Source organism: Bison bison, unplaced genomic scaffold (genome assembly GCF_000754665.1).
Source record: "Bison bison bison isolate TAMUID 2011002044 unplaced genomic scaffold, Bison_UMD1.0 scf7180017864307, whole genome shotgun sequence".
Lineage (NCBI taxonomy): Eukaryota > Metazoa > Chordata > Mammalia > Artiodactyla > Bovidae > Bison > Bison bison.
The window spans coordinates 6,474,953-6,498,064 of NW_011494879.1; the positions used below are offsets into that span (position 1 = coordinate 6,474,953).

General features: G+C 42.2%; 2 protein-coding genes across 2 annotated transcripts in view; one reads left to right on the plus strand and one right to left on the minus strand.

The window, feature by feature from the left end:
* The window catches only part of ATP6V1C2 (ATPase, H+ transporting, lysosomal 42kDa, V1 subunit C2), a 60,121-nt gene extending 59,849 nt beyond the window's left edge, over positions 1 to 272 (plus strand). The window contains 1 exon segment of the mRNA XM_010852064.1: positions 1 to 272. Within this exon segment, the coding sequence (XP_010850366.1) occupies positions 1 to 90 (90 nt within the window). The 3' untranslated portion in view covers positions 91 to 272.
* PDIA6 (protein disulfide isomerase family A, member 6) overlaps positions 218 to 23,112 on the minus strand; it is a 26,599-nt gene continuing 3,704 nt past the window's right edge. Inside the window, exons 2-14 of the mRNA XM_010852112.1 lie at positions 22,922 to 23,102; positions 18,330 to 18,566; positions 14,704 to 14,761; positions 14,130 to 14,256; positions 11,732 to 11,838; positions 9,448 to 9,578; positions 8,930 to 9,044; positions 8,053 to 8,193; positions 7,207 to 7,291; positions 6,990 to 7,062; positions 2,702 to 2,860; positions 1,873 to 1,969; positions 218 to 1,239 (exon numbers count right to left, since the gene is read on the minus strand). Of these exons, the coding sequence (XP_010850414.1) occupies positions 1,171 to 1,239; positions 1,873 to 1,969; positions 2,702 to 2,860; positions 6,990 to 7,062; positions 7,207 to 7,291; positions 8,053 to 8,193; positions 8,930 to 9,044; positions 9,448 to 9,578; positions 11,732 to 11,838; positions 14,130 to 14,256; positions 14,704 to 14,761; positions 18,330 to 18,566; positions 22,922 to 23,102 (1,580 nt within the window). The 3' untranslated portion in view covers positions 218 to 1,170. The remainder of the gene's footprint in view (positions 1,240 to 1,872; positions 1,970 to 2,701; positions 2,861 to 6,989; positions 7,063 to 7,206; positions 7,292 to 8,052; positions 8,194 to 8,929; positions 9,045 to 9,447; positions 9,579 to 11,731; positions 11,839 to 14,129; positions 14,257 to 14,703; positions 14,762 to 18,329; positions 18,567 to 22,921; positions 23,103 to 23,112) is intronic.

Sequence of the window (23,112 nt, forward strand, 5' to 3'; positions counted from 1 at the left end):
GCATCCGTGGAGATCCCTGGACTCCAACTCAGCAACCAAGACTACTTTCCTTACGTCTACTTCCACATCGACCTTAGTCTTCTCGACTAGAAAGATGACCTGGTACCGCTAAACTTCAGTATCCCTGTGAACTACTACAGACACTTCTTTCCTCTAGCCCGAGAACAATTTAAGTATCCTACAGATTTTAGATTTTTAGAGAAATTGCTCACAAAGATTAGAGACAGTTGTATTTATTTTTTGTAAGTTACAGTAAAGAAATGTTCTCAGTCCTTTGAATTGTCTCTTCATTTATATTCTAACGTATTTCAAAAGTTCCATTTTCTGAAATGTCTCACATGAATGGGGACTTCCTATCAATTGGTAGCCTGCGACTGTACTTCATGTCTTAACGGGACATGCTGTTAAACATTATGTTTAATAACAACATATCAAAAACCCTGGGCTAAGTGTATACCCAGCTCTTTCCCCTAGTAGTTGCTGGTGAGGCCCAGACACAAAAGACGGCCTGGAGGGCAGTTCCCACTTGACGATCCACACTGTTTTTCATCCTTCTATATAAACTCGCTTTACATTTCACATTTACAGCTGGAACCTGGCCTTGTGGGTCACAGGTAAGACCTGTGTGGCAGCAGGCATCCAGACGGTGTCACGTGAGCCGCAGGTTATAGGGAGGACAGACGTCAAGGTTGTCCCTTCACAATATTTATGTACAGGCTAAACACCACACTCTGAATTTACCATGTGGACACTGATTTCATACATTTATTGGCATTGTCCAAAATATTGTTTTATTCTTTAATGGAAAAAAGCTATTAATATTCAAATGAAAAGGGTCACATTAAAAAACCTGTATGTAAGAAACAGCCTCCAAGAACATCCAAGCAGCAAGTCAGAGGGAGGAAAAAACGCTTCAACAGCCCATCCGTTTTCTTCAAAATATTACTTGACAGGATACAACTCATTTCACTGGCTACGACAATTCATAGAATTTTTCATTGTTTTCTTGAGACGCAAAAGTTCACTGTTGCAGTGTTTTCAAATGACCAGTCAAGGGTTACTTCTCGGTTAAAAAGGCCACTGGTAGGTTCCTTGGACTGGAAAGGACGTTCCTTCACCACAGGAAAATCTGCTCCCAAGAAAAGAAAGCTGAAGTCTTTGTGGAGCCTCTCACAATTCATCTTTCTCCAGGTCGTCCAGCTCCACGTCACTCAGGTCAATGTCATCTTCCACGGGAAGCTGTGGGACAGAAAACCAAGGTCAGGCCCTGCAGTGTCTACACAGAGCCACAGGCAGGCGACCCTGAAGTCTGACGTCTCCCTTCACACGGTCAGGCCTGCAGGGTCTATGTAGAACCACAGGGATGATGACGCTGAAGTCTGACGTCTCACGTCACAGAGAAGTACACTTCTAGCAGTGCTCTGAGCACAACAGCTTTTGCTCACCCAGCTCCTGCTTTTAACCCTGCCTATCAGTACAGAGAGAAAACTAACAGTGATTTAACTTGTCCTTTGTGGAGGATGGGCAGAAATGTACTGGAATATATTTAATTTCAAAGCCTGAATTTTGCACTTCTCTCAGAGTTACTGAATTCCAGGTTAAATGTTCACTTGAGGGCTGGTGGGAAAGCAACCTCAGTGAATTTCTCCGGCTGTTTGAGGCATGAACATCCAGTGCTGCACCCGACGACAGGGAGGACGGGACGAAGGGCCTACAGGCCCAAGAAACCGACACTTCAAGGCCAGGCTCATGTCAAAGCTCAGGTCTGAGGGAGGGGACTTGGGTCACAAGCAGCAAAGCTGGGTCGGGAAAGTCAGAGGCAGGACGGAAGCCCCGAGTCCTGCTCATGGCTCAGCTGCCCTCAGGACTCACCTCGCCGTCCTTGCCATCCCAGGGCTCCCTGGTGCTGATGGTGGGGAAAGCACCACCGCCTACAGGCGCCGTAGATCCACGCCCGAAAGACAGCTCCCTGAGGGGAAGATGAGAAGATGTGTGTTAACAATGGACGGTTGGTGCCAGTGAAGAAACTACTCTTTGCTCCTGAGAAGTACTTCACGAACTATCTTTTCCATCAGGGACAACAATGTCACTGTATGACAATATAATGCAATTCCTGAGGAAGGCTCTGGCAGCAGATAAAGCCCGTTACTACCAGTAATTTGAAAAACAGCGCAAACGTATCTTGCCAAAATACAAGTAAGTAAAAAACGATCAAAGTTGATCTAGACATGGGTTAGACCAGAATAATACTTGATTAACAAAATTCCACACTAACTTTAGAACCCAAGAAGGTTTCTCAGTACGGCCACTTTCCAAGTTCTGGGCCAGGGAGTCACTTTCCCACCATTCCCTGAACTGCTGTATGGGCAGAACAGAGGGCTTCCGCACAGTCAGTCAGACCCTGCGGGTACCAGACTCACGCAGGCTGGTACCCAGGATGGCTCAATGCCAAGTGCACAGGATGGCAAAGGGGCCCGAGAGGAGAAAAGTGGTAGGATCACTTGCTAAGTAAAAGACTTCCATTGCACAGGAAGATGATTCCAAAGCTCTAATTTATGTACATTTATGCTCTGAAATGTGAAAGAGAAAATTACTCCACTTATTGCATACTCTAGCATAATCTAGTTTGGAACCATTACCACAAAAGAACCAAGTAAACAGTTTGACAAAACAAAAACAACTCAAAGAAGGAAGACGTTACCTGAGAAACTCATTAATGCCTTGCTCACTGAACGATCCCTTTAGGAGAGCAAATTTCATCTTGCGTGCGTTAATAGCTGCCATAGCAGGGTATCCAAACCCTCCAATCCCCAGCGCGTTCTCTAGTTCAGATTGGGCTCCAGCTTCTGTCCACAGCCACCTAGAAAAGTGGATTGATTTTTAGGGTAAAGATCCCTTTTGAATTAATTAGAACCCTATTAGCAGACATTAATTAAAGAACAAAAGATTACACATCAAATCATTTACAGAATGAGATGGGTATAGAAAAAAAAATCAAAAACTAAAGATGAGTTTTTTAAATAACATGTTCCAGATGTGCTCCTAAGTAACCTTGGTTCCTCTCCTGTTTCCTACACCCTAACCCTAAATGGACTGGTCTACCTACAGGATCGTTTCTCCTCCCAGTCCAATAAACCTGATGAATTTTCTCTGTTACCTGAAATCCTATCAGTATCATTTGGGGTTATTGATGTTCTTTGAGCACGTAACAACTTTAAAAAAAAAAAAAGTTAAGGATATGTCATAATTCACACATGTAAAAAATGCTCAACCAGACTTCGTGGGTAGCACAGTAGCTAAGAATCTGCCTGCCAATGAACACAGGTTCAATCCCTGGTACAGGAAGACACCACATGGCGCGGAGCAACTACGCCCATTGTCACCACTACTGAGTCTACATGCTGCAACCACTGAAGCCCGTGTCCCTAGGCTCGTGCTCCCCAACAAGAAAAGCCACTGCATTGTGAAGGCTGCCCACCGTCAGCTCCCTCAACTCATACAGGGGTGAAAGACAAGGAACCTGGGCACACGGCCTCCTGCAAGCACACGCTAAACTAAGAGAGGCTGTGCAAGGCCTCTGTGTGAGACCTGTACCCACGTGGTACCTGGGACAGCAGCGGAGACGGAGTACATAGAGCAGAAAGATGATACAGTGGAAACAAGAGACGAGCTTTGTTCTAAACATTTGCCAACGTCCGGCCCTCACACAGAAGAAGGTAAAGAAACATGCCTCTATTTCTGTCTTTATCTAGCCTTCAAGGCTGTGCTAGAATTTAGAATTCAGCTGTTACTAATTGTTTTTGCTTGCTAGCCGAGGACTCCAACCACCATTAGAACATGATTCCTATAAGAAAAAAGTGTACCATGGTACAAATAAGATACTTGCGTTGATTTGTTTCTTCCTAGGTGGTAATTATTTTTATATACTAAAAAAACACCGGAAGATGAGCCCCTCAGGTCAGCAGGTGTCCAATATGCTACCAGGGATGAGAGGAGAAACAGCTCCAGAAGGAATGAAGAGGCTGGGCCAAAGTGGAAACAACGCTCAGTTGTGGATGTGTCTGGTGGTAAAAGTAAAGTCTGATGCTATAAAGAACAATATTACATAGGCTCCTGGAGTGTTAGGTCCATGAATCAAGGTAAACTGGATGCGGTCAAGCAGGAGATGGCAAGAGTGAACATCAACCATCTTAGGAATCAGTGAACTAAAATGGACTGGAATGGGCGAATTTAATTCAGATGACCATTATATCTACTACTATGGGCAAGGATCCCTTAGAAGAAATGGAGTAGCCATCATAGTCAACAAGAGAGTTCAAAATGCAGTACTTGGATGCAATCTCAAAAACAACAGAAGGATGTTGGTTCATTTCCAAGGCAAATCATTCAACATCACAGTAATCCAAGTCTATGCCCTAACCACTAATGCCAAAGAAGCTGAAGTGGACCAGTTCTACAAAGACCTACAAAACCTTCTAGAACTAACACCCAAAAAAGATGTCCTTTTCATCACAGGGGATTGGAATGCAAAAGTAGGAAGTCAAGAGATACCTGGAGTAACAGGCACGTCTGGCCTTGAAGTACAAACTGAAGCAGGGCAAAGGCTAACTAACAGTTTTGTCAGAATACACTGGTCATGGCAAACACCCCATTCCAACAACAAAAGAGACAACTCTACACATGGACATCACCAGATAGTCAATACCAAAATTAGACTGATCATCTTCTTTGCAGCCAAAGATGGAGAAGCTCTATACAGTCAGCAAAAACAAGACTCGAAGGGACTGGCTCAGATTATGAGCTCCTTATTACAAAATTCAGACTGAAACTGAAGAAAGCAGGGAAAACCACCAGGCCATTTGGCTATGATCTAAACCAAATCACTTATGATTATACAGTGGAGGTGATGAACAGATTCAAGAGATCAGATCTGGTAGACAGAGTACCTGAAGAATTATGGATGGAGGTACTATATAATACTGTACAGAAGGTGATGACCAAGATCATCTCTAAGAAAAAGAAATGCAAGAAGGCAAAGTGATTGTCTCAGGAGACTTTACAAATAGCTGAGAAAAGAAGCAAAGCAAAAGACAAAGAAGAAAAGCAAAGACAACCCAATTGAATGCAGAGTTCCAGAGAATAGCAAGGGGGAGATAAAAAGCCTTCTTAAGTGAAGACTGCAAAGAAATAGAGGAAAACAATAGAATGAGAAAGACTAGAGATCTCTTGAAGAAAACTGGAGTAACAAGGGAATATTTCATACAATGATGGGCACAATAAAGGACAAAAACAGCAAGAACCTAACAGAATGAAGACAATGTGGCACGAATACACAGAAGAACTATACAAAACCTTAATGACCTGGATAACCACAAGGGTGTGGTCATTCATCTAGAGCCAGGCATCCTGGAGTGTGAGGTCAAGTGGGCCTTAGGAAGCATCACTATGAACAAAGCTAGTGGAGATGATGGAATTCCAGCTGAGCTATTTCAAATCCTAAAAGATGATGCCGTGAAAGTGATGCACGTAATATGCCAGCAAATTTGGAAAACTCAGCCGTGGCCACATGACTAGAAAAGGTCAGTCTTCATTTCAATCCCAAAAAAGGCAATGACAAAGAATGTTCAAATCATCATACAACTGTGCTCATTTCACATGCCAGCAACGTCATGTTCAAAATCCTTCAAAGGCAGACTTTGGCAGTACATGAACCGAGAACTTCCAGATGTACCAGCTGGATTTAGAAAAGGCAGAAGAACCAGAGATCAAACTGCCAACATCTGTTGGATCACAGAAAAAGCAAGGGACTTCCTCTGCTTCATTGACTACGTTAAAGCCTTTGACTGTGTGGATCACAACAAACTGTGGAAAATTCTTAAAGAGATGGGAATACCAGATCACCTTACCTGCCTCCTGAGAAACTTGTATGCAGGTAAGAAGCAACAGTGAGGACCAGACATGGAACAAAGGACTGGTTCAAAATTAGGAAAGGAGAACGTCAAGGCTGTATATTGTCACCCTGCTTCTTTAACTTAAATACAAAGTATATCATGTGAAATGCCGGCTAGAGGAATCCCAAGATGGAATCAAGATTGCAAGAAGTATCAACATTAGATAGGGAGATACCTAAGATACCACTCTTAACAGCAGAAAGTGAAGAGGAACCAAAGAGCCTCTTGATGAGGGTAAAAGCGAAGAGTGAAAATGCTACCTTGAAACTCAATATTCAAAAAACTTAAGATCACGGCATCTGGTCCCATCACTTTAAAGTGTAAACAGTGACAGATTTTATCTTCTTGGGCTCCAAAATCACTGTGAAATGTGACTTCAGCCATGAAATTAAAGGACGCTTGCTCCTTGGAAGGAAAACTAGGACAAACTTAGACAGTATATTAAAAAAGAGAGATACCACTTCGCTGACAAAGGTCCATATTGTCAAAGCTATGTTTTTTTCCAGTAGTCATGTAGATGTGAGAGTTGGACCAAAAGAAGGCTGAGGGCCAAAGAACTGATGCTTTCGAACTGTGGTGCTGGAGAAGATTCTTCAGAGTTCCTTGGACAGCAAGGAGATCAAACCAGCCAATCCTAAAGGAAATCAACCCTGAATACTCATTGGAAGGACTGATGCTGAAGGTGAATTTCTAATACCCTGGCCATCTAATGTGAAGAGCTAACTCACTGAAAAGACCCTGATGCTGGGAATGACTGAAGGCAGGCGGAGAAGGGGATGACAGAGGATGAGATGGTTGGATGGCATCACCGACTCGATGGCCATGAGTTTGAGCAAACTCTGAGAGATGGCAAAGGACAGGGAAGACTGGCGTACTGCAGTCCATGGGATCAGAGTTGGATGCGACTTAGCAACGAACAACAAAAAACACACCAACGTGAGCAGAGGAACACGGACTACAGGAAACACTGAGGGAACCGCGTTCAGACAGCACTACACTCTCCTTCCCAAACGATCCTGGGACAGTTTGATAACTCACCCCCACATTTTCTTCTTGTATTTGTCCGCCAACTTCAGAAGAACTTCCAAGTAAGAATTTCTGCCCGCAGCTCCTGATTTAAAGACAAAGATTTTACAGGTAAAAAGAAAGGAGTTGGTAAAGTAATTCCATCTATTAAGTGTTCTCTATTAAGTGTCATCTATTAAGTGAGCAGGCAGCACAGAACTAATGGAGAGCGAGCCCCCACTGGCCATACCCGTGTCAAGAATGTGCGGCAGCACAGCCACGACGCAGAGCTGATGCTCCTCACACGTCTTCTTGGCGACGTCCTCGTTGATGATCTGCGGGGCCCAGAACACAATGGGTGTTGGAAGACCATGTGACACAGAACCCACAGGTCTGCTTGAACAGACTGGGCACCATCATGCTTATTGAAGAGCAAAGTAATTCAAGAGCTAGATAAGGCTCTTCCCAAATAATACTTCCTGTGTGTGCTACAGAAACACGAACGAGAATTCCGTTTTTATCTCTTAGCCATCTATCTGCAGTGGGGGTGAGCCATTTGTATGCACACATGGTCTCTGAAATCAGGATGCCTGGGCACAGCCTTGCTCTGATGTTTAGTTGTTTAGACAGGTAAGAAAGACATTAACATGTATTATATATTCTCATGGATTTGAGGCTTTCTTTGCTTCTTCCTCATATGCAAAATGGAGATAAAAACAGTATCCACCTGTAAGTGTTCACAGGAGAATTAAATGAGAAAAATCTACATAAAGGAACAGTGCTCATCACATGGCCAGGTGCTCAATAAATGTTAGCTATTATTTTGAGAATGATAAATGAAAGACTGGATTTAATTTTAATGAAGCGAAGGTACCTTTTGCTTACAGTGCAATTACTTTCGTACTGAAAGTTATGAAAAGCTGCCAATTTACAAGACAAGTTCTCCCCATCTGGAAGTACAAAAACACTCTGAAGAGAACAATTTAAAAAAGAGAAAGAGCTAACTGGCAAAGACAGAAAATGTCTTTACTGCTTTAGCGTGGTCTTTCATCGGACTGGAAAAGCTCTCCTTAGTACAGGAGATGAAAAGGTTTACCTCAAGCAGCTCAGGAGGTGGAGCGTTATCAGAAAACAGATCAAGGGCCCGGGAAACAATGTCGGATCTCGTGCGTCCCCCGTCGTAATCCACAGGGGACTCACCTTTCTGAAATATCTTGATTGTAGGGAATCCCCTAATCTATTAAAAATTAAAATTTTGTTGCTGTTTGTTACAAAGTCATGTCTGACTCTTTGCGACCCCCATGGACTGTAGCCCGCTGGGCTCTGTGGTATTTCCCAGGCAAAAATACTAGAGTAGGTTGTCATTTCCTCCTCCAGGAGATCTTCCCAACCCAGGGATCAAACCCACATCTCCTGCATTGGCAGGTGAATTCTTTACCACTGAGCTACTAGGGAAGCCCCCAAAATAAAATATCAGAGTAGAAATCAAATTAATATTTAGTAATAAATAAGATGATCTTTATGGCTAAAACTACTTTATAGGTAATTTAATATAACAAAAACACTCCCTGGCCTGCATCAGTGTCTAAGGGGCAGCATGGTCTATCAGTCAGGGGATATTAACAGTCTCACTGCCAGGCTTAGCCAAATCTTATTCAAACGCTGGACATACATCAATATAGTAATATATGTGCTCGAGAACAAAGGGACCAACTTCAGAAGCTGTATGAGTAACCTGTGAAAGCCTGGGGTCACATTAAGCCCATAGGCAGTGCAATGCTGAAAGCAAAACCAAGAAACCTCAACAGTCTTGAGTCCCAGATTTACTGGTTAAGATAGTGAATGATTTCATTTCTTCATTACAAAATGGCTAAATTCCCCTCCCACCTCCTAGGGAAGCCAGGAATACACGATGGAGTGACAGTTGAAAGCAGCGTGTTTCACAGAGAAACCAGCCTCCCAAGCACACTCACCCCGTATCGGCTGGCGAGAACCTGGTTCACAGTGGCATCCACAGCTGCGAGTTTCACTTTGCCTTTGGTTTGCTCTTTCACCTCTGTAGCGGCCGCGGCCCATTCTGGCTCTAGGCTACAGAAAACACCCTGCACTTTAAAAGGGTATGCCAACTCTAGGCACACATACTTTAACTGCTGCGCACATTTCCATCCAGTCCAGTGAAATCACACTTGGGAAATACTCCGTGTGCAGCTTTATGAAAGCTGTGATGCCCCACCCTCCGACATTCACTTCCCCATCCTTCATCCATCATGCCCCTCCCAACCCTGGATGCCAGCTCCCTGCTCATCTCTGAAAACATGACAGAGGAAACACTCGGCACAAATGCTGAGGGTTAACATTCACATAGAGCCGGAACTTTGGGGGAGAACATCTTGGGGATCACCTATGACCTGATTCAGCTCTTCAGAAGTGAGCCAGGTGAAGAGACTAAAAGCACTACGACTTAAAAAAGTATCTGGTACAAAGCACTTACTTTTTGCAGTGTCCACACCAGGGAGCATAAAACTCAACCATCCAAACATCTTCACTGTCAAGGACATTCTTGTCAAAGTTGTCGTCTGTCAGCTCAATCACGTCCTTCTTACTTGAACTGTCACCTCTGCCCTGTCATTTGTGACATTAAACCTTAGGTTACAACTTAGCCAAAAAGAACACTATCACCATTCTAAATATACATATAGCAATAATCAATTCTACATCTTAACAAAGTTTTGAATTCTTCTTTCAAGTGAAAACTATTTTACTCAGATAGGGAACATTCCTTAGTATTATTATTCTTTTTACCTGGCAAACAGTATTTACTTTCAAAGAATTACCAGTACACTGAGTATCACATCTAACGTGCACCTGAACTCTGTTTTTGCTACCTTCATTAAGAGAAACCCCAGCGTGGCTCACAGAACCACCGTAGTAACACTGTTCTCATTCAGAACCACACTGGTTCATCCTGGATACCTACAGTTCAGATAAACTCCCTACTACTTGAGAAAGCTAAAAACAACACTTAACCCTCTTATCTTTTCAAAGCATTTTCTTTAATACTAAACCTATAAAGCAGTCAGAATTGATATAATGCTTTCTGTTGCCTGGATGAAAAGCCATCAGTGTTGGAAAGACAACCTGTGCTCATTAAATGTCTTAAGTTTGAGAAAAAAGGCATGAAATCTCTGGTAAGCTAGGTCTGTATAAAGAAGCTACTCTTACTGGTCTCCTAGGAGTGAAGGGCTGTTTTTATTATGTGTGCAGGCAGACCTTGGAGATCCTGTTGGTTTGGTTCCAGACCACTGCAGTAAAGCAAGCATCGCAATAAAGCAACTCATGAATTTCTTGGGTTTCCTGGTGCACATAAAAGTTATGTTCACACTATATTGTAGCCTATAATTTTCATATCGTAGTCTATTCAGTGTGCAATAGCATTATGTCTAAAAGACAATAAATATCTTAATTCAAAAATATGTTAGTGCTAAAAAATGCTAACCCTCATTTGAGTCTCTAGCGAGTCATAAACTTCTGTGTAATAGCAACATCAAAGATCATAGATGACCATAATTATAACAAAAAACTTTTGAAATACTCCAAGAATTACCAAAATGTGACAGGATGAGCAAACGCTATTGAAAAAATGGCACTGATAGACTTGCTTGATGCAGGGTTGCCACAAATCTTCACTTTGTAAAAAATGCAATGATTTGAGAAGTGCAATACAATGAGATGTGCCTGCATGTGTCAGGAAGAATTCAATGCCTTTTCACAAAAACATAAGTACATCATGGTTAAAATCCACATTTCATACAAGGAGATCTAATATATCCATCTATAGAACAGGAATCTTCTTCCCTATCCAACTGTGTATGTGTGTGTGTGCACGCATGCTCAGTTGTGTCTGACTCTTTCTGGCCCCAGCAGGCTTGCTTCTCTGTCCATGGGATTTTCCAGGGAAGAATACTGGAGTAGGTTGCCATTTCCTACTCCAGGATATCTTCCTGACTTAGGGATTGAACCAACATCTCTTGTGTCTCCTGCATTGGCAGGCATTCTTTACCACTAGCACCACCTTGGCTCTCTATCCAATTATGTATGAATAAAACGTCCAGGGATTTCAGCCTGACTGCCCCAGACACAGGCCAAGAGGCCATCCAAATTTCATCCGTGTTTGCCCTGGACGAGAGCGTATCTCCCTCTCACCACTTTGGAACTACAAACACCATGGAGGCCCAAGTTCAGCTTCTGGGGCCTGAAGCTCTTTCTTGCTGTCTTCCAACTCTTCTACTTAGGCCCAGGGCTAAGGAAGCCATTGCGGGGCCTGGTTCTTGGCCTGCAGCTCAGCTGTGGTGGACACCCCAGGGCCGACTGGCTAGGAACAGAGACCTCAGTGGGCACACGAGCAGCTCTGACTCCCTCTGCAGTCACTTGACTCAATCTCCTCTTATTATTATTATTTTTTAAACTCAAAGTCCACCAATTTAAACCACTTTTAAAAACAATCATCTTCTTTGCAGAGTTTCCTTGGTGGCTCAGCTGGTAAAGAATCTGCTCACAATGTGGGAGACCTGGGTTCGATCTCTGGGTTGGGAAGATCCCCTGGAGAAGGGAACAGCTACCCACTCCAGTATTCTGGCCTGGGGAATTCCATGGACTAGTGCATGGGCTTGCAAAGAGTTGGACACAACTGAGTGACTTCCATTTTCATGCCCAGTTTACAATCAGGCTTCAAGATCGTGACACACGTTAAAAACTGACATTATACAGAGACTTACTTGTTTTCCAGAGCTGTAGCCACTGCCCCGGCCGCCAAGGCGGTCTTTCACAAGCTGGCGCAGAGCACTGAGGGCAGCGTCCACGATGGCCTCACCAGTTCTGCCACCTGCAGGGAGATAGGGGCATCAGGTGAACAGCAGTGGGCAGGCTGAGTGTCTATATCTGATGCTAGCTAAAGACTGGAACAGACATGTCTGTCAGCTTCATCTGGTGTTCAAATAGACCTAACAACTCGAGTGTCTTTAAGACACGACCAGTTTCTTCTAGGATGTTATTTCCTGCTTAAACTTTACCCTGGGAAAACTAATTCCTCTTCTTCAGTTTTAGGTTTATTAGTGTGAACAAGGACATTCCGTTCACCCACAAACACCATCTACTATTGAGAACAGTTCACTACAATGTCTACTGAATGTGTAACATGTACACAGATTTAAAAGGTTATCTAGTTAACAGAGCAGGATAAATTTCTAAACACAAAGTACCAATGAGGGGAATGGAAAAAACTATTTAAATGAGATTAATGGACAGAAAGGACTGGACAAAGGAGGATACGAGGCATCTGAAGCTAAGAAACTGGAAAGCAACCTACTTCCTTCTACCTTGTTTAAAACACAGTTATTCTGGGCTTTGAGGTTCTGTAGCTGAACTTGCTCTTAATTTCAATCCCTGTATTTCCAACAGTGACAACAGTCTTGAGAAGTTTACCAAAAGCTATGTGCTCAAGAACAAGTCAGGAGACTCTTGATTTACTCAGAAGAAAGTGGACAATATATGCCTTGAAATTATCAGAGTTCAAAGGCAAAACTAATAAAATCTCTTCAGAAAGTTTTTTCTTTCTTCTTTATTAAGAGTTTTCCAATCAAACTGCCCAGGAAGAGATAAAAACTTCTAACACTTCAGACCTGACATTAGAAAGAAAATACAGCACAGCAGCACTCAAGAGTGTGTTCAGATCATCGTCTACTACATCCTGGCTGAGATGTAGTGACCAAGCATGTCGATTACTAAGATAGGCAGGCAGGCAGACCTCAACATAAAAACAGCCTTCTGCTCCTTATCTACTGCAGACACCCCACTTTCTGAGTTAGTGCCCTTCCCAACAATCTCTACCTAGAAGTACACCAAATCAAGAAATACACTAGGGGAAAAGAGAGGGTTTTCGCATTCCAGACCAAAGGTGAGCAAATTCTTCCTGCAGAAGATCAAACAGTCATTATTTTTGGCTTTGCAGGCCACACTGCTTGTTGTAGCCACTTGACTCTGCTGTCTTACTGTGGAAGTAGCCATAGACAACACCAGTGAAAAAGCATGACAGTGTTTTGAAAACTTATTTACAAAAACAAGCAGCAGACCAAATGCTAACCCCTGCTCTAAACATTCAATTTTCACAAATTAGCAAAATTGAAAAATTATATTCCAAAGCAGAAAAGCAGGTGTTTACTAAGAAAATTGAAACTTTGTTTTATGGAGTTTTAGAGCTATCTTCAATAGGATACCTATTTGTGACCTCTTAAATAACAGGCCAACTCTATAAAAGAACAGCTGACTAAAGTAACATTTAAGTCTTGACAGTCTGGAGCCAGAGTCCTCTCCAGCTGCTTCAGTAACTCACAGCAGATACAACTACCTCATCTATAAAAAGGAGAACATGCAGGACTCCTTCATTATCAACAGTTTAAAAGACTAAATAATAGCTTCAATAATTCAAATACTATATATGTTTACAAGACTTGAAGATTCATGGGCAAAACACTCCACGGTAATATCAACAGTTCAAACTGACTTTCCAGTTACAGGACTTTCTTTTCCCACTCTTATGCTCGAACTCCTAACAGTGAAGGGATGAGCAATTGGAGCAAGAAAACACTTGCAGATCTTTAAAAATACTATATAATTATAGAAACTTATTAAACAGTAAGTAATGAGTAAAATATCTTCTTCTTGTTTAGTTGCTAAGTTGCGTTCAACTCTTTGCGACCCCATGGACTGTAGTCCGTGAGGTTCCTCTGTTCATGAGATTCCCCAGGCAAGAATACTGGGATGGTTTGTCATTTCCTTCTCCAGATAAAATATTGAGTAACTAGTATTTTTTTTTTTAAAACTAACGAGAAAGAGGAAAGCACAAAACATCACTACTCTACCATTGCTAAGACCATGTGGTCTAAGCTAGCATAAACAATAATAATAAAAAAAACCTCTCACCTGTTTGACACGTTTAATCTCTGAGCAACTCAGATGATGTAGGAAATCACAGATCAGGAAATTCAGGCACAAGGCAGGTGAGAAACTTGCAGGCAGCAGGACCAACAGGTTACAGAATCCCAGGTTCTCTATCTGGTCCTACCCACTCATTAGAATTCCAACCAAGGGCATGAAGTAATTAGGAAAAGTTCTTACCCTGATAATCTTCTGGTTTGTTTTTGTTGGATCCAAAAATCTTAATGGTAGGAAATCCCTGAACACCATACTGACCCCCTAGGGACTGATGTTTGTCTGCGTCAACTGCACCAACTTTGACAACATCCTGTGGAAACACAGAAGGAATATCTGTTTTTCTTTCAACCAGAGCAGACTCCCCAAGAACCCATCATCTGATGATGCAAACTCAGAGATGAGATAATAAAGGGCAGGGTCCTATTTGCCAACAGAATTGATGACAGCTGTAGCCTGGGAAATCAATCCTAAATGGAGGACTGGACAACAGGCAAGTCAGCCTGTGAGGAAACTCAGCTGCTCCCAGAAATAGCCCGACTAAGCACAATTATGCCACTTCACTGGGAAACAGAATTAACGAAAATAGACAAGACAAAAATTAGAATGTACAGTATCCCCTTGTTCCCTACATAATCTTGGAAGCAGAACAAGAGTACTGGGCTTCAACATGCAAACTGACCTCCTACTGTACATTAAGCCCATTTGCTTAAACTTATTTCAACATACACAGGTGAGCATGAACATCCCAGAAACTCACTTTCAAGGCAGTTGCTGCTTTCTTCCATTCTGGTGTTAACCTCTGGCAGTGGCCACACCTTGCGGGGGATGAAAATACAAGGAAACAGTCAGTCTTTGATTCCAATTCGAGAAACACTCCCCAATGGTCTCCTGAGTGCCATGGACTGGGGGTTGGGGCTTTCAGGGAGAACAGCACTAAAAAAAGACATGATTGGTGACCAGAAGGAGCTCACTGTTGTGATTTCACTACAATCCTTTTTTTTAAAAAATCATAATAAAAAACCTTCCAAATTACTGCTGAGTTAAATTATACTTAAACGGTTTAAACAAATACTATCATTTGTAACTCCATCTCTGAGGGGGAACATCAGTGTTTACCTTGCCAAGTGTGCCTCAAGTGTGGTCTGAGGTCTATGCTAAGCAAAATGCAGATTCTGAGACCCCAAGGAATCAGAGTTCCTAGAGAAGGGGTTCAGGAACCTGTCTTTAATAAGTCCCACTAGTGATTCTTCAATCTATTAAGGTTTTATAGCCCCGATATAGTCCAGAATTTTCATCTTTATAGATGAGACGACTGTTTTAGAGCCTGGATCTGTGGGGCCTGCGTCTTAATGTTCTGTAGCTCCCACGGCAGCTTGTGGAGTTAAAAGGCACATGGAATCTCAAGTCAGTAAGGCTAAGGAGTGAAAACCTTGACACCACAAGGTGGTGTTAAAAGACAAGAAGAGTGAGACAGTGACACACAAGGAAAAATATTCTTCATCTTTTAGGTACTAGTACTTGGGAAAAATTACTGTGAAATGTAACACACAGACAAGTGCTTTAAAAAGAAATTATATATACAAAAACCTATCGGTCATCCAGGTTACAGACAGCTGTATTATTTTCATCACTGTGTAATATCCATGTATGAAGACAGCATAGCTAGTTTAACTACAGGTGACTACTTCCTTTTTTAAACAGTCAATTTTCTTCTAATTAGGTCTCTAAGCACCTAATGAGCCAATGCACGTGCCAGGACCATGAAGCGCATTCTTCACACAGGATTTCATTTCATCAGCACAGCCACCCTGCAGGCAGGCTTTGTGGTCATTTTCATTCTACAGATGATGAAACAGAGCCTGAGAAGGTAAGAAGCCCTTCCAATGTCACCCAGTGACGGAGCTGCCCGACAGGTCTTCCTGGCTCCAGGTCCCACGCTCTTAGTCACTATGTAACATCACCTTCCATGGGGGCCTAGGCATAATCCAATAGTTTACAAGTCAAGATCTTTCAGCAAAGTGCCCTGAAATGCTGATTCTACCCACTACCTACACAGTACATTTTGCTATTCAGGTAAGCTACTTGGAAATCGAGGAGTCAAAATTTTACAGGACTTTGTGCCTCTTTAATTTCAATTTGTTCTAACGAAGGTAGGACTTAAATCAGAGATTTTCAGAGTACATACACCCTGTAATTTCAACGTTAAGCAATATAAAGACAGATCAAAATGCCACAAATATAAATATAGCAGCATACCCTATAATTCAGGGGTTTTTCACTGGGGTCCACGGATCTCCAAAGGGCTAGTGGACAAAAACTTAAGGGCTCTGTAAGCTTTGATGGGGGGGAAATCCTCTATTTTCATTAACTTATAATTAAAATTTAGGATTTCTTTCAATAAACAGTAATAACATATCATAGTGGGTTAGTACTTGTGACTCTGTCAAAAATAAAAATCACAGCTATTTTCTCACCACCACTATAGTTGGTGCAAGTTTCTTTCAACATCATTTACGTTCATCACCATTTCAGAATTATGGTAGCTAGCTGTTAAAATCGGAGAAGGCAATGGCACCGCACTCCAGTACTCTTGCCTGGAAAATCCCATGGATGGACGAGCCTGGTGGGCTGCAATCCATGGGGTCGCTAAGAGTCGGACACGACTGAGTGACTTCACTTTCACTTTTCACTTTCATGCATTGGAGAAGGAAATGGCAACCCACTCCAGTGTTCTTGCCTGGAGAATCCCAGGGATGGGGGAGCCTGGTGGGCTGCCGTCTGTGGGGTCGCACAGAGTTGGACACGACTGAAGCGACTTAGCAGCTGTTAAAATCTACTGCTGGACCTTGGTATTTATAGTCTCTGTAAATGAGGACTACAAAACCATACCAAGATTTACTTTGATAGTTTAATAATCTTATTCCAATATTTCAGGTTTCCTTTGTGATCCCATAGCTTTTATTCTATGCATGTAAAACTTTTATTCTTAGGAGGAACTCATAGTCTTCACCAAGCTGCCAAAGTTCAAACACACTGAGAGGTTAAAAGCACACTCTCTAATGAGACATTCTCTCATCCAGGACACTATGAAGCAAAACTTTGCCAGTTAACAATAATAATTAACTACTTGATCCAGAACCTTCTCAAGCATGCTGACCGGTTTTGTTTTGAAATGAGGTATATTTTCATATACTGCAGCTCCCCCAAAACAAGGTAAATTACTAATGGCATAAATGACAAAAAATATCAAACTTATAAAAGCTGCATACAAAGGCATTCAACAATATTAAGCCTGTAGAACTGCCATTTGTACCTTTACTAAAATGAACGAATCTATACAGAATTCTTATTTGGATAACAAAGAAAAACAAAAGGAATAAAAAGAAAGGTATTAAGATGAACAGTATTTTCATAATGTAGTAACTTAAACTTTTAAAGTAAAGGATTTCACCATGATTTGCTACACTGAACTGGTACTAAGTTTCTAAAACTGTTTTCTTTTTCCAAAGAAAAAACTGAAAAGCAATAAAGGAAAACCTTTCATCAGGCCTTGCCTAAAAAGTGCCTGCGCAAGGACGGTCTGCATGAACTCCACTCACTGCTCGCCCTGCCTCTCCGAGGACCACTCTGGACCTCCAGTCAGCACCCAGCGCGCCTGCAGATACAGCTGGTGGTGCTCCACCTCCTCCAGGCGCTTGTCACCTGCAGTTTGTAGCAGTGAGTCTCATGCCTATTCTGCACTGATTCCATTGATCTGTTGCTACACGTTTATTTGTTGGGGCTTTGGTTTTGTTTTCAGTAAGTATTTCAACTACATAAACAAGCAGTGCAATACTGTGTATTTTGACCGTGTAGATGACCCTTGAATAAGGAGAGTTACAGGTGCTGCTGACCTGCTGCAGTCGAAAATCCACATGTAACTTTCTAGTCAGCCCCCTGTATCCACGGATTCAACCACAGCGAATTGTGTAACAATGGAGTACAAATTTGTTGGGGGAAAAAGAAAAGCCCACATTTAAGTGACTTGCGCAGTTGTATCTTCACTGCAGAAGGTTTCTTTTTTCCCCTCAGAAGTAGATGCAAAGCAAGAGAAGAATTTATCTTCAGCCCACTTACATTGTCCTAAAGACCAGCTAAGTGTGTCTTCCTAAAATTCCTTCTTTCTTGCAACTATTAGCTACTTCCAGCATTTTTCTGGAACTGACTCAAACTCTGCACCCTTTAATAGTCAATCAACCTTTTCCCTCTTATGTCTTTTACTTTTTACCATTATGAGATTTCTTTTCATTCGCATTACCTGGATGTGTCCTCTACCTCTTTTAAACCATCAGTAAATTAGGTAAACAAGATGGCTCAACCGACAACTATTTCATAATTACTTACCATGGAGCATAGAATTCTACAAGCCACAAACTGTCACTCTGAATAACTTCTCGGTTGAAGTTTGAGGGAGTTAATTCAATTACATCATCACTAGACGAATACAGACCATTAACTGTTATAAAGAGGGTACAGCTCATCAGACCTGGAATGACAAGAAACGTACCATCAATAGCAGGGTTCACGCTCTGACTGGAAAAGTTCTTTTCACCTAACCTAGGCCGTTCACACAGAGGACAGCTTGGGTCAGCTCTCTCCTAGCCCCCTCCTTCCTCCACTCCCCCACTTTCAGCCTGGCTACTGTTCGAGCTCCTGGGATTTTACTCTCTCTGGGGCAGTGCTAAACAAGAAGGGAACAGACGGCCCACACCCTCATCTCTTTGAGCTGTGTTGGGAACAGATTTAAATACTGTTCTTGGTGCCTTCCCTATGCTAACACCTTCATTCTGTACAACCACACTCTATGAGGCAGGACTATTACTGCCATCTTCTGGGCAAGGGTGCTGAAAAACTGGGACGTTCCATCCAACTCTGAAACCCTGGGTAATCCACCCACTATTTCTTGTGTTATTCAAATGCATTATTAGCATGCTATTTTTATTAAAGCTTTTTGACGGGAAAAATAATTATTTGACTCTTCGACTAGACTGTGACTCTCTTAGGGACAATGATTTTTTTTTTAAGTATCTTTCTTGCTACTAACGTTATCCATGGCATATCATCAGGCACTCACAGTGCTGCTGGATGAGCTCTGAAGGTTCACGTGAACAACTGACAAAGGGAGGGCAGACAGTCTACTGCATTATTAACAATTTAGCCACCCTGTGGACCAAATATATTTCTCTGGCTACTCATATGCCACCTTAGTCACAATTTCATATGCTTACTTTGTAGACAGGATTTAGATTTCATGTGGAACTTTTTAAATAACCCAATGATAAACTTCAAGAATGAGTGCATATTGATGTCAACTGTTATGTTGCTCAATCCTCCACTAAGGCATTCTGAATTTTCAAATCGCTTTCAAATACATTGGATCCACTTGATTTTTCACAGCACTACTAACTAGAACGTGGGAATCATCCTGATTTTGGAAACACTTGCAGATAGAGATTAAATGGCCCATCCACAGTCACACCTAAAACTGGTGGAGCAGCTCTGACTCCTATTTCCAGCTCTATCAATTAGACCATGTTGTCTTTTCAGTTCTCAAGATAAAAAGGTTTAGCATGCCATGGCCATGAATAACAATCACACTGCTTGAGAACACTGCATCGGAATTACAAATACGACTAGCACTGTAGGAACTTCACCGTGAACTCTACCACATTGTAGGAACTTCACTGCAAACTCTACTAACAGTGATGTGATGCCTCTAAAGGTTATCATGCAATGGGTATGATCAGATTTGCTTTCTACAGAGTCTTCTGGCTGCAATGTGAACAGGGGATGGAGAATTATCAGGAGAGTGGTTTCACATAAATTGAGGGCAAGATGAAATGAATTACAGTAACAAAGGCTACCGGGAGGTCAAGAAGCCATGGCTGAAAACTGCCTACTGGATATATAATGACAGAGAGGTCCCCAGGGGCCCTGGGCGGTCATGGTAGAGAAGCAAAAGTAAGCAGCAGTCAGGCTGCACAAGGTTAGAGAAAGCAGGAGGGAACAAGCTGGTGAAAACAATACAGTATCTTTTAAAATAGGTTTCTTATAAAGAGCAGGAGACACCAAGTCAATGTGGGATAAAAGGAAGTTTTCTTTTCAAGGATGGGAGTGATTTGAGCATGAAGGGAAGAAATATGTGGAGCAGCAGAGACTACTACAGGGAATAATGGAACAAAATGCCTGAATTACGAGGAGGGGAGTAAACCCAGAGTCAGAGAGAGGGGTATCTTGCCACAGGATGAACTCCTCTTCCATTTCAAGAGGTGGGGAAGGGTGAGTGTGGACGGAGGTCAAGCCAACCAAAGAGAGGCTCCCTTTATAACTGCAGGTCAATACAGCAGCCACTAGCCACACGGGGCTACCCCAAAGGGAGGCGTGCTGGAGGTATAAAAAGCACACTGAATCTCAGAGACTTGATAGGGGAAAAGAGCAAATTATCTGATATTGATTTCCTCGAGATATTTTAGATATAATGGATAAATAAATATATATTAAAATTAATCTCACCGACTTCTTTTTGTCTTTTAAATATGGCTACCAGAAAATTTTAAGTTACCACATAAATTTAGCATTATATTTCTATTGGGTGGTGCCACTTAATAATCTTTTCTTTGCTGCAGAAAAGATCAGAGATGGACACATTCACTAAAGCAAGTAAATCAAGAACCTAAGTAGAGACCATCCTAATTGTCAGTAAGCTTGAGAATAAAACTGGTCTTGGAAAATCTTCTATGGATTTTAAATATATTTATCTTCTTTAAAGAAAAAAATCTGTATGAATTGTTATTTACTCAATATATTGAGCTCCTTGCAAAATTTTCAAAAATAAAGCAAGAAAAAAAACTATCAACAGTCCTGCTTAGAATGAATTATTAATATTTTGGTAGATATTGTAGCTGACATCTCTCTACATCATACAGAGATTTAAATTTTTATATAAATGTCATCTTATTATACATTCCTTTTTGTAGCCTTTTTCACTCAAAATAAGTTACATTTTCTACTAAGTAGCCCCCATGTAACCATTTTTAATGGCTGTATCATGTTCCTAATCCACTACTGACATAATTCGATGGTTTCAATATTTTTTTTCTAGTAAGAGGCTAATGCTAAAAATTCTATTTATTCTCAAATAAATTTGATTATTTCCCTAAGAAAAAATCTTACAAGGGAGATGGGGTATGGCTACCATTGTGGTATATGTATCTGTTTAACTAGCCTCCAAAAATTGACACCTCAACTAAGAATAACACTTATAAGACACTACATACCGTTAACTCATTTACTCTACATGGTATGTGTCATCATGCCCATTTTTAGCCCAGGAAATGGAAACACAGAAAAGATAACTTGCCTAAGGCCACGTAACTAAAGAGTAACTAGGTACCCATCCCCAAATTTTAACCAAAGGACTGGACTCTGCAGGAGTAAACCCCAGAAGGGGCATTCTACAGACTGTGCAGGGGAATCAGGTTCTTTCTCTTCTCCTGTCAATCGGGAGGAACAATGAAGAAGGCACTCTCCTCTTCATGCTGTTCCAAGAAGGTTGGAGTCATTACAGGATGTTTTAATGACTCTTTCACTCATTAAACAGTGATTTTTGTTTAATTGTTCACCTCAGGAATGTGGTAGGAAGATAGGCATGCCTAATGACACTCAGTATAACATAAACTTCAGCTTTTTTCCCTCTAGTAATGGTGCTGGACTTTGGTAACTTTCTATAAAGCGGCCTGGATCTCACAAGAGCACCCTCCCACTATAATGGGTATCAGTGGTAACGTCTTGATAAAGGTTCAATAACTAAATTCTTTAAGAGGCAGTAAGACCTAGTAGGGTCAGAAGGAAATCAAACATGCTACTCCAAAAGCATTAAAAGGTGTACAAAACCCAACAGCAATAACAGCAGTCAGTAACTACCTCCTACAAAAACACTCAGGCCACTTAAAATGATAAGAGTAGGTCAATGTTGATCGATAATGATCTGTTTCTAATATTCACATGGTCATTCCACTCACTGATAACGAGCACCAATGGGAAATTGGAACATCCAAGTATCTAGAAGCTTTGTGAGCAGATGGTTTTGCCATCTGTGGCCTCCCACTATTCCCCAACAGTAGTTAAGGATGCTATAAATCTACATCAGTAACCTCTCTGTACCTCACCTGCTAGCAAGAGTACATGGTCCCAAAAAAGTCATCTAGAAACCTAGAGGGCGCCCCAAAAGGCTGACTACCTTAAAATGAGTCAACTGAAAGAATCATAGATGCTTTCAGAGCCCTGTCTGAATTCACTTGCAGGCAACTAAACAGAAACTAAGTTTTCGCTCCTCATCTATTATCTCTACAGTAATACGGCAAGTATTTCTATCTTGCTTTCTCTCTTCAGGTGTGTATATATGTGTATATATATATACACATATATACACAAAGTCTTTAATCCCGAGAACAACGCTAGGGAGTACAAGCCCAGAGTGGTTAAGTAACTAGCTCCCAGTCACCTAGCTAGTAGATTCGGGGGACCGAGGCTGGGACCCATACCTTGCTCTCTGGACCAGCGTGCTCAGGTACCCACTGTTACAGCGCCTTGACTGGGACCAACAGGGCCCAGGGAAGGAAGGGGATCCTCCGTTCACTATTGAAGTCGCTAAGACATTTACCTTAGTCTGGGTTCGATTTAGTTCTGAAAAGTTGAATCACATCTAAAGCGCTCTTACATCGTGAAACCCGCTTTAAGAAGGTACTGGGGCCTTTGAAGGAAACTTCTGATCGATTTCAGGACTGGGTTTTGATATTTCAGGTTTTTCACAAGTGGGAATTCCATAAAACAGGTGGTGAGGGCAAGCTGCAGTATGAGGAGCCTGTGACTCCCCCCGAACACTCGAGGCCCAGAACAAGGTCCCCCTTCCAGGTGCCCCACCCCCATCCCAATACCCAGCCACGGTCAGGGACGAGCCATAGTCGGTCTCGGGGGGCTCGATCGCAGCTGCCGGCCTTCGCTCATACCCCGCCCGCCCCTTCACAAGAGCCCGGCATCCGGCACTCGGACCCCGGCTCGGGGCTGAACCCAGCGCCCCGGGTTCGCGCTCAGCCTCGGGGCTCTCTCGCGCATACCCTCCACCCCC